This window comes from Staurois parvus, unplaced genomic scaffold, assembly GCF_062004578.1.
Source record: "Staurois parvus isolate SC_StPar_1 unplaced genomic scaffold, SC_StPar_1.0 ptg000652l, whole genome shotgun sequence".
In the NCBI taxonomy this organism is placed as follows: domain Eukaryota; kingdom Metazoa; phylum Chordata; class Amphibia; order Anura; family Ranidae; genus Staurois; species Staurois parvus.
The window spans coordinates 4,476,633-4,488,767 of NW_028318448.1; the positions used below are offsets into that span (position 1 = coordinate 4,476,633).

Here is a 12,135-nt window from a genome sequence, read left to right on the forward strand (position 1 = left end):
ATCCTTGAACAAGGAGTCCCAGGATGGTGGAAGTTTTTTCCCTGTGCCTTGATTCTTTTTCTATGCATACTTGTCTTCTGCCCTTTTTTCTTCCTCTTCTTCCCTTGCCCTTTCTATCCCAATATGTAGTACCTGTTATTTCTTTGACCTCATGCTTTGCAAAGAACTGGACATTCTACTGGCTGTCTGGTGCATATATGTAGATGGAACCATAGGACTTGTAATCTGCATCAACAACATGTATGTAGATTGTAGTATTTTGAAGACAGACTATAACTTTACAGTCAATTGACCTCTCTATTATACCTTTTCTTTGTTTATATGTATGTATTAATATTTTGTTAATGTATGCATTAACATGCATTATTATTGTCCTATCCTTTTGTCAAAATAAAATAAAGGACTATTTAAAAAAAGGAAAAAAGATGCTGCGACCGCTAATGACTTGAAATTCAGGCTGCCCAAGCTTTAGTTCACATGCTTGGAAGAAAATTTTTTATAAATTATAGATACACTTTAAACACTAGGTAAACAACAAATAAAACAGCTTCTTTTTGGACTAAGGCTCCATTCACACTTGTGCGACTTCAAAATCGTGTGATTTTCATAGCGATTTTACAGTGCGACTTGGGCTTTGACCAAGGATGATTGTTTGTGCTTTACAAAGTCGCACACAATGTACAACATTCAGGTGCGACTTTCATGCAACTTTGGAGGGTTTACATTGAAGTCTATGACTCAAGTCGCATGAAAGACTGTTCAATTGGTTATAATGAAGACAGACGTTCCATTTAGCAGTCAGTCTGAGAAAGGGCATAGTAAGACCTACATTAACTATATTCAAAACCAAGCAAAAAAATGTTTAATGTGCATGGAAGGATCGCCGCTCTCCCGATCGGCCCAAGTAAACAGAAGATGAAAGAGGGCCTCAGCCTGTGTCTCTCCCAAAACCACAAACAAACAAGAGATACCTGTCCCAAAACCACGTCCCATGGCAAATTTCACTCCACCCATGGGCTTAGTCATGGGGCCTATGACTAACCCCTTATTGGCCAGGGTGCAGTATGTCAGAGGGCGTGATTTTGGTGGAGACACACAGGCCGAGGCCACCTTTCATCTTGTGTTTACACAAGCTAATAGGGAGAGCAGTCATCCTTCCATTCACATTAATAAGCCCTCTGGAGCGGTACATGGACACCCAGCATCCCATTTCTAAGTGGATCCAGGGAAGCAGTCCTCTTTGCTTGAGCGGCACCACAATGTTTATCAGATATAAGAAAGCACACCATGATGTTTCCCCATCAAGGGTTGAGTCCATGTCATCCTACACTCACTAGATGTCATCATTCAACTTTGAAGGCTGAGGAAAAACTGGCGAAAAAGAATTACAGCTGGGGAGAGCACCAGAGAGGAGGTGAGTATTGCAGCCAACCAAGTAAGACTACAGAATTGTCCACTGCTTTGTAGGACCAGTGAGAAACAGAAAAAATATGGAGAGCACACAGAACAGTATACAGAACTGTTAATATGCAAGACTTATTTAATGCACACAAAAACATACCAACGAAAAAAAAAACAGATAAAAGCATGGTACGCTATTCTGCCTTAAATCACTCTTTAGTCTCCATTTTATTTTGCAAAACAAAAAAGATGAAGCAAAAAATGGCCTTATGTAGACAGGTTTAGTGATATGTGGGAGTGCCACCTTTTAGTACTGGCTGGGAGACAAGCCTGTATGGTGAAATACTGTACAAAAGGAAACAAATATGTGCACTGGAATTACACACTGCCCTTAGTTGTTTCCAGTTTCCTGGCTGCCATGTTCATTTTCCTGCTTTACCACTTACTGGATCACTGACCTGGAATAAGCATGTAGGCTGGGAGTCCTGACTACACCAGTTTCATACTAGCTTTGTGAAAGTGGATAGCTGTAGGATAGTTGGATCTCAGCAGGCAGAACTAACTATAGGTAACTAGTAGGTTGGGAGCACCAGTGCACTTTTCCCTCATGAAAGGCTGTCTTTTAATGCTACCTCTTAAAAATGTAGACAAGCATACAAATTATGGAAATGTAAGCATTGTTTAATTTTCGCAGTTTGAATGTGATCTACAAATAACAATTAAAAGAAAAACGTTTTCTTTGTCTCTCCTTGACAAACAATGCTTACAGCAATACAAAAGAGTATTAAAATGGATAATTAGTATATCAAAGGGCAATGATTTGCTGGTATATGACAGTAAAAAGAGCCATAGGGGTGGGGGAATGAATTATAAATGGAATATTGCCTCTGACCAATCGTCTAAACATCACAGGAAAAAAAAAAAGAAGGAGAGGAGAGTCAACTGGCCAAATATGAAGAAATAAACATGCATTGCTGGTAAGCCTTTTTGTCAGGGACCAAAACAGAACCAAATGCCTTGTTGATAACAACAGTATGGGCTGCTACTAATAGAGATGGAATGAGCGGGTAAATTAAAGTGCAGCTAGAAAAAGAATCTGCCCTAGTCAATTTAAGGTAAGGGTTTAACTTGCTATCACACTAAAACAATTTAAAATGGTTAATCTGCACCACTAGCAATCAAAATGAAATTGGGTAAAATAAAAACAGTACTCCAAATGTTTAAGCAGAGTTTTAAAATCCAAAAGTGCTGGAGAGTTAGAGCAAACTTAGAAATAACATTTTTGATTAAGCAGAAATAATTATCCCTCTGCCCATTTAACAATCATAATCAAGATAAACCAAAATATGTGCCTTGCCACGACAAGCAGCAAAATATTAAATCCATAATGAAAACATTAATGAAAAAATTAATGGGGAACATACTTTTTTTTTGCAGTGCCCTTCATGCTTTTTTTTTTCTTTCACTTAGTCTCAAACTCATCCTGGACCTACCAGCCTCTACCTTAACTTCTACTAAGTGTCAAGCCCACATACGTTGTAAACATTTGAGACATAGCCCAAAATGTGTGTTTTGAAGCGGCTTGGTCCATGCCTTTCAGTAAAATTAACATGGGCATACCACTCCAATTATCCGTTAACACTCAAGAGCTCATTTAAACAATTTTAAATAATAAAAAATAAATCTTCTTTTTCTTCAGGGAGATTTTAGAGTAACAAATATCTTCACTAAGAAGGTGTCTATACATACTGCAAATGAGATATAAAATGCATAGATGTGTTTAAATCAACTTTAGCAGACCCACAGCAGGCTCTTTACTCCACACAAAATGTATGCACCATTGGCACCTAACTGCCATCTGAAGGCTAGTTATAAAAAAGTTCAGTCCTTGGGGCTTCATTGCTCTCCACAAAATATAAGTGGGTTGGATAGCATAATCCATCCCAGTGCAAATTTCCACAACACTCCTAACTCTTCTGCTGGGTCTGGGCAAGGCACAGCCAGCTGGAATTAGGAGTTACTTAGCAGATGCATCATTGCTGGGTAAGCTCCGTCAGGCTGTCACATTCACATCCCTGAGAGAGGAAGAGCCTTGTGTATAGAGTTCAGTAGACAGCACAGGCAAGGCAGAGTCCGGCTGCACCACAGAACCTCCCTGAGCCAGGATCTGCTGGATGGTTTTACGTAGATTTGGATGTAATCGTCCATGAATCTGACAGAAGATTTCCAGGGCACATGATTTCAGTGGTCCAGCGCTAAGATCTTCATAAAGTGGGATAGTGTACATCCTAGATGTCTAAAATAAAACAGAAGATAAAAAGGGGCATATATTAGAAGTATAACAACTCTTACTGTTATAAATAGCATGTACTATTAACCACTTCCCGTCCAGCCGCTGTTTATAAACGGTAGGACGGTGGCAGTCCAGGGGCGGGTTGCCGTTCATAACCGGCACCCGCATTTTAAAGCTGTGTGCGCTCCCTGGGAGCGTGCAGCACCGCGATCCGGCGCCCGCTGTGTCCTCCAGACACAATGAAACACCGATCGTCGGACGGGACCTCTGTGTGAGGTCCCGATCATGTGATCACTGATTGGCTATTCAGTGATCACATGCAGAGTAGTAAGCAAGATGTCACTTCTGACATCATTGCTTACTATGTGTGAAATCTGTGAATGATCACAGAGGTCACATGGTACAAGGCTATTCACAACAGCCTTATACCATGTGACAACCTGTGACCAATCACAGCTCCCACAGCATTTCTCAATGGCTGCAAGAATGCAACCAGAGAGAAGGGGAAATGATTGCTTTTACATCCTTTATGGGTATAAAAGCAATCAGTGTAAAAAAAAAAAAAAATCTTCCTCACCCCCCACAAGTAGTACTGTGTCACCATGGTGACACTGTACTGCTAGGGTGACAGTATGAAAAAAAAAACATAAATAATATAAAAAAAAAAACAAAAATTAAAACATTTTTTTTTTAATTATAATTTTTGGTTATAAACCAATTTGGGTTATTTTTTTTTACTAAAAAGATAACTTTAAATTTTGGCCAAGATTTATGATGAAATATTATTTATTTGCAAAATTTTATAAGAAAAACACTTTTTTCAAAATTTTTGGACCTTTTCATTTATACAACAAAAAAAAATAAAAATCCCAGTGGTGAATAAATACCACCAAAATAAAGCTTTATCTGTATCAAAAAAATGCTAAAAAATTCATATGGGTACAGTGTTGCATGACTGCGCAATTGTCATTCAAAGTGTGATAGCGCTGAAAGCTGAAAATTGGCCTGGACAGGAAGGGGGTGAAAGTGTCCGGACTTGAAGTTGTTAACAAAAACAAAAATAAATAACAGCATATAAAAGAATAAACAAAAAAAAAAAAAAACACAAAACACATTCTTAAGCGACTATGCACCATACCAGTTTAATATATGGAACCTACTATGCCATAGACTGGCCAACCACTAGTAGATCAGTTATAAAACAGCCCAGTCTCTAGTATAAGCTTTTAACAAACCCTGGTATATATTTCTATTTATTCAGTTATACTACTTTATAAAAAAACACTTGGAGGTATAAAAATGCAGGAACCTAAAGAATCAGATATGTTTTAAAAGTGCACTTAATCTTTAAAAGAGAAGTGCGGGAATCAATAAAAAGCCTGGACTGGCTAAGTGACATCAGCCGTTAGCAGACTAGCCTACTGTTGGCTGAATATGGGTCACAGAACTGCACAACTAAGTGCGCTCCGGTGACCCACAAGAGAAGTAGGGCCGAAAGAGCTTTGGTCCTACCTCTCCTTTAAAAGCAAAGCCCACTCAAAACTGTTGAGAACTAGCTAAACTTCATAGACCTAAAGGTCATAGAGTACATTTGATTTTTTTTTACTTTGGGACCACTGTTGAATTCTTAGAAGATTATGAGCTTCGGCAAAGTAAGAACCACTGAAAACTGAATTAGCATTTTAAGACCAACACATAAAGCTGAACTCTGGGTTCCTGTAAACGTTTACTTGGCAGTGGGCACCTGTCCCACTCTACAATGATTAAATTCTTGTTTTGTCAGAAGGCTTACCTCATTCATCGCACTTCTGGCAGCCAGCACTCTTCAGCCCTATGATGTGAGCTGGATATGGGTGGGCCTTCGGCATCATGTACAATGCAGGACCACTTGGTTCCTGCATTGTATGTGATGACTTGGAGAGGCTGTAACCACAGAAGTGGCAAAGGGAAGTGCGTCTGGTACCTGTCATACTGGGGGATAGTGAGAGGAAGTGGGGAAAAATGTATGTGCCGTATATCTACTTTTTCCAATCCCCCTAAACTAAAGGAGAATTTCACCACTGCATTGTGGAAGGGGGGGCGCTGGTTCCAATGCAAGCTTCCATTTTTATAGTAACTTGGAATTCAGTTTTAATTCTTAGCTCAAAAAGGTATGAACTTCTTTAAAATGATCCCTTGTAGCTTTTGAGTGTTCTTTGTTGATATAAGCTAAGTGCACGCAGAAGACAAACAGGTTTCAAGTCGCATTAAATACTTTATAAAGATTTCAATTACTTGGCAGAGTAGGAAATGGCGCACTCGGGGCAAGTCTGACTGGAAGTTGTTTCGCACCACAATCTGTAACCAGCGGATTCGGATTTCTGTGTTCATAGTAGCCAGATCAGAAGAATAGCACAGGGACAGCTGAAGCATCACCTCTAAGTAAAAGAAAAAAGAAGGCTCAGATACAACATGCCTGGTCTACCAGTGTCTTTACTCAAATCTAGCTGCCTGCATTATTTCTACAAGAAAGCCAACTGTCTACTGAGGAAATGTAAACAAACGTGTGGATTCTATTGCTGCCTCGAGTTTGTCAACCACTTGCCCTCCAGATAATTTACCCCCCTTCCTGATCAGGCCATTTTTTGCGTTACGACGCTGTGTTACTTTGACTGACAATTGCGCGGTCACGCAACACTGCACCCATATTAAATTTACATCCCTTTTTTTCCCAAGAATTGAGCTTTCTTTCTGTGGTATTTGATCACCTGTGTGGTTTTTATTTTTTTGCGCTATAAAAAAAAAAAAGACCGACAATTTTGAGAAAAAAAACAATATTTTTGACTTTTTCCTATTAAACATGTCCAGTAAAAAAAATTTTAAAAATCTAATTTCGTCATAAATTCAGGCCAAAATGTATTCTGCTACATGACTTTGCTAAAAAAAAAATCTCAATACGTGTAAATGAATTGGTTTACATGAAAGTTATAGCGTTTTCAAATGGCGGTATATATAATGTAATTTTTTTTTTTTTTACCAGTAATGGCGGCAATCAGCGACCTAGAGCGGGACTGCGGCAGGCATTCTGACACTGGGGGGGAACTGACTTGGTGTCACTGACATCCCCAGTGACACCAATACAGTAATCAGTACTAAAAGAAAAGCACTTACACTGTACTAATGGCACTAGGCAGGAAGGGGTTAACATGAGGGGCGATCAAAGGGCTAACTGTGTACTGTTTCACTATGTGCTGTGTCCGTGCGCTTCACTGTAAGCACACTACTTTAGATGGTTGTGCTGTGCACAGCCATCCAAAGCAGTGTGCTGGAGCTGACAGGGAGGAGAACTGTTTTGTTTACAAACAGTTCTCCTGTCGGAGATGCTCAGCAATCACAGACAAGTAATCACCGGCCAGGACCTGGTGATTGACAGCCGTGGCCACGAATGGCACGCGCTCTCTATCCGGAAATGCAAAATCATGTATATATACATGTGATTTTGCGCACCCGTGCCACCTTGTAGCAGTATTTCTGCTATAGGGTGGTCGGGAAGTGGTTATTACCATGTTTTTGTTGAGCTGAAGTAATAGTAACAGAGTTGGCAGTAAAAAGTTCTTATTTTCGACCAGAAACTGACTGGTTGCTATGGACAACTGCTCTGTATATATTATTGGCAAGCCTACAATTTTACAAACAGAGGTTAATTATCAAGACAGATGTTATTTTTAACTCACCATTCTCTACTAATGTTCATATTTTTTTTTTTTTTTTAAGACAATGTTAACTTCAGGTAAACTGCAATTTTTAAACATGGTGATACTAGGATTCTTGTACTGATAACCATTAAGAAAGACAACCATGTGAGAATAGCAGCATATGTATAGCTACAATAAACGTCAAAGCTACTAATAGTAATATAGCTTGCAGTCACCTGGTCGCAGTGGAGATTGATCTAACAGCTTGTCCAAAAAGAGTACAGTCTGGAAAGTTTGCCAATCTGCGATATTGACAAAGGTGGCAGCAGCTTCAATATCCAAAGGTTCAGCCATCCACAGCGGATTCAATGCTTCCACTGAAGAAGTGAACGCAGATCCCTGAGAAAGATCTGGCTGGGTCAGGGGAGGTCCTGGAGCATTAAGCCAGTGATCAAAGTCTAGACCTGACATTGGTGAAAACATAATGAGGACACATTTTATATACGAGAAGAAGTATATGTTTTACCTATTACCTTATCTTACCTTCACTATATGATGGACTCTCACCCCTTAAATAAGGGAAAAAGCTGAGATAGGACTTCAGCAGATCATTCGCTACAACACTGTGGAACTTAAACCTCTCAATATAATCCTGAAAGGCAAAGAGTGGAAATTATTTCCTAGGAAACACAAAAATTAAAGTCAATTATAAAAACACAAATATATTTTAGAGTGCAACTAGCAAAAGTTTGTTAAAAGGGCATAATGAAAATAACTAAAATAATGTAAAAACAAAGGATTTCAGTAGATATTTTATGGCAATGGGAAAACATGGACTTTGGAAATGGACCCCAGCAACATGTAAAGTTTGTCTCTAAGGGTTGTTATTAGGTATACTAAACCTCAATCTTAGAAAAAACTGCAACCTTTTAAACTGTACATAGAAGTCTGTTGGAATTAGTACAGTATCTTCATGGTATTCACCTCCAATTATGATGCATGCACAATGTTTGTATGTAAGTTAATTATCCAAAGTTGTAAAGGGAATCTATGCCTAGAATATGCACACTAAAATACTTATGTATTCCAAACAAGCTGTAAAAGCACTTTAAAAAAAGCACTTATTCACCTCTGTGGGCACGGAGGATAAAATCATCTTTAACCAATTGCCCTCCTAAGGATTTGCCCCCTTTCCTGACCAGGCCTTTTTATGCTATTCGGCAGTGCACTATTTCAACTGGTAATTGCACAGTCATGCAATGCTTTACCCACACAAAATTTACGTCCTTTTTTTCCCCCACACAAATAGAGCTTTTTTCAGTGGTATTTGATCATCTGTGTGCTTTTTATTTTTTGCGCAATTAACAAAAAAAGACCGAAAATTTTGAAAAAAAATATTTCTTACTTTCGACTATAAAAAAAATATATAGTAAACTCATAAATAGTCATAAATTTAGGCCAAAATGTATTCTGCTACATGTTTTTGGTAAAAAAATCCCAATAAGTGGATATTGATTGCTTTGTGTGAAAGTTATAGTGTCTACAAACTATGGTATACATACTGCAATTTACACCATTTTTTGCAACACAGCGCTGCACTAGTTCAACTGACAACTGCGCGGTCATGCAATGCTGTACATAAATGAAATTTATGTCCATTATTTCACACAAATAGAGCTTTCTTTCAGTGGTATTTGATCACTTGTGTGCTTTTTATTTTTTGAGCTATAAAACGGAAAAAAAAAATTTTTTGAAAAATAATATTTCCTCATTTGTCATGAAAAAAATATCTAAAAAAACGCAAATTTCATCATAAATTTAGGACAAAATGTATTCTGCTACATGTTTTTGGTAAAAAAAAAATCCCAATAAGTGTATATTGATTTCTTTGTGTGAAAGTTATAGCGTCTACAAACTATGGTATAGATACTGGAATTTACACAGCTTTTACTTTCTGACTGCCACATTTCTTGAGGTGCTAAAATACCAGGACAGTACAAACACCCCCAAATGACCCCTTTTCGGAAATTAGACACCCTAAGCTATCTGCTGAGAGGCATATTGAGTTCATGGAAGATTTATTGTTTTTCCACACGTTTTTGGAAAATGACAAAAAAACTTTTTTTTTTTTTTTTCCACACAAAGTTGTCACTTAAATGATATATTGTTCACACAAGCCATGGGTATATGTGGAATTACACGACAAAATAAATTCTGCTACTTCTACCGAGTATGGGGATACCACATGTGCGAGACTTTTTGGGAGCCTAGCCACATACAGGAGCCTGAAATCCAATGACCACTTTGCAAGCCTGAAGGCGCATAACTTCCGCATTTCACTTCCTCACTACCTATCACCATTTCGAAGGCCCTGAAATGCCAGGATAGCACCTAACCCCCCCAAATGACCCCTTTTTGGAAAGTAGACACCCAAAGGAATTTAAAAAGAGGCATGGTGAATATTTTGCAGATCTATTTTTATCTCACAAAGTTTTGAAATTTAGAAAAAGAAAAAATGTTTTTGTTTTCTTTCTTCCTTTTCCAAAAGCTTGTGGCAACAAACGAGATCTGCAAAATACTCACCATGCTTCTTATCAAATTCCTTGGGGCGTCTACTTTCCAGAAAGGGGTCATTTGGGGGGGGGGGGGTGATGGTGCTATTCTGGCATTTCAGGGACTCCGAAACTGTGATAGGTAGTCAGGAAGTGTAATAAGGAAAGAAGGCACTTTAAAAGCCTGAAGGTGCTTATTGGATTTTGGGGTCCTGTACTTGGCTAGACTGCCAAAAAGTCTCTCACATGTGGTTTCCCCATACTTGGGAGAAGTAGCAGAATGTATTTTGGGGAGTAATTCCACATATACCCATGGCATGTGTGAGCAATAAATCATGTAAGTCACAATTTTGTGCAAGAAAAAAATAATTTTTTGGGGGATCATTTTCCAAAAACTTGTGGTAAAAAAATAAATTCTTCTATTGACTCAACATGCCTCTCAGCAAAATGTTTGGGGTGTCTACTTTCCAAAAAGGGGTCAATTTTTGGGGTGGGGGCATTTTATGCCCAGCATTAGAAGTTTATGCCTCACATCACTCACTCTTCTAACCCCATGATGACCAAGCCTTTTCTGACAATTTTTGTTCACATGAAAAAAATCGCTGGCTGAAGAAAATGATAACTCGATAATTGCTGCAGCTGCAGTAATAACCAAGACTTCACCATTCCAATCCAAGTGGTTAATATGGCGCAGGCCACACCTGACAATTAAAATGGCACAGGGAGCTTTGTTGATTTCCCAGTTTATCCTTACTCTGAGGAAGGCATCAAAGTTGTCCTGGTCCCCGCAACTGGGACAAATAGTGCACAAAGCAAAAGCCCTTCTCATAGGTGAATAAGTTCATGAGGTTATTAGGGTTTACACCTAAAGACAACAAAAAAGAAATAGGACAGGATATTATTTTTAGCTATTTGTAAATATGAAAATAAAATTGTTAATGTCAACCTGAAAAAAGTTAACTTTAATTCTCAGGCCACAATAAGAGGCTATACTTGCATTCCCTTCCATTGCTTCCTTATTTTTCCAGAAAAGTAAACTGACATACCTGGTATTTCCGGGTGTATGACTCACTCTTTTTCCCAAATGACAGTGCTGATCAGGCACTTAGAATGTCATATGGGGGTGGAGATCCCTAAGCCCTGTGCTCATCGCTCCTGATGTGAGGTGAACTTAGTGACAGGGGAGCAGAGTAGGTTAATATAAGCAGCTGTGGGGGCTGGCATTAGTTACCCAGTTGTAAACACGTTCACCTCAATTCTGCATTAAAGCGTATATCAAAAAACACTTTAGTTGGCTAAAAATTTACAAAAGTTCTTACAGACTTTTTACCTGGATCCAGTTTGGCCTGCAATCGGCTGAATGGTGTATCCTGACCAAGGATTCGGATCTGTCTGTGCAAAGCTTCAAGTCGAAAAGTTGTCTCTAGACACGTGAAAGCAGCACCTGTCAAAACACAGAACATGGAGTTACATAGGAAAGAAAAAAAAAAAAAAAAAAAAAACAACACACACCACATACACATTAGGATGAAACATGCAGCTTGATTAAAATTGTCCTGTCAGACCTATCAATATACATTAATGCAGAATCCATGAAATACATGGATTTTCAGAGATTACTAAAAATCTTACGTTTTTAATTTCTAAACTCTAATGAAGGGAGACTGTAGAGGACAAATGAAAGTAATTATTTATGTTCATAGTAGTGATTCTGTAAGATAACCAATTTTTAAAGTGTTCTGTTTAAATTTAAAAGTGACTGTTCTAATTCCAGAGTGGCTGCTACATGCAAGAGTTTAGATGGTACATTTGCTGCTATTAAGGCTACAAAGAGCTGTAAGGTAAGCTTTCAACCAGGTATTTGAAAAAGGTTCAAGATATGTGATTTTAGCACTTACTATTTCTTGGAGTTCATTAGCCTCCTTAGAGGTCTGATTATGTCAGTATTTCTGTGCTCAAAGCGGTACATTTTTTTGCATGGAAATATGTATTTTTTTTTTATTGTAGGCCAGTAATTTTTAGGAATAACTCACTGAAATCTGTCCGTACAAGAGTCTAGTAAACATCCCGGGTATGATAAAATTTGAAACACGAAATCATAAATTATAATTTAATAAATAATCATAAAAAATAATATAATAATAATAATAATATAATAATACATTTAATTCAATAATATAATCAGACCAAAAACACTGAAATTTGAAATATAGCA

The 12,135-nt window shown here is 38.1% G+C and overlaps 1 protein-coding gene across 1 annotated transcript; it reads right to left on the minus strand.

Annotated features, from left to right (window-relative positions):
* Positions 1 to 2,061: 2,061 nt before the first annotated feature.
* LOC149448883 (aminopeptidase RNPEPL1-like) lies at positions 2,062 to 7,723 on the minus strand. The gene is made up of 3 exons (XM_089694158.1): positions 7,605 to 7,723; positions 5,969 to 6,111; positions 2,062 to 3,697 (listed from the first exon to the last, which is right to left on the minus strand). The coding sequence occupies exons 1-3, from the start codon at positions 7,720 to 7,722 to the stop codon at positions 3,455 to 3,457; spliced, it is 504 nt and encodes a 167-aa protein (XP_089550284.1). The 5' UTR covers position 7,723; the 3' UTR covers positions 2,062 to 3,454.
* Between the last annotated feature and the right edge of the window lie 4,412 nt (positions 7,724 to 12,135).

Coding starts and splice junctions, on each gene's coding strand:
- LOC149448883 (XM_089694158.1), bottom strand. CDS start 7,722: ATGGCTGAACCTTTGGATATTGAAGCTGCTGCCACCTTTGTCAATATC. Junction 6,112..7,604: donor TCAATCTCCACTGCGACCAG/GTGACTGCAAGC, acceptor TCTTTTACTTAG/AGGTGATGCTTCAGCTGTCC. Junction 3,698..5,968: donor GCCATTTCCTACTCTGCCAA/GTAATTGAAATC, acceptor GTTTTATTTTAG/ACATCTAGGATGTACACTAT.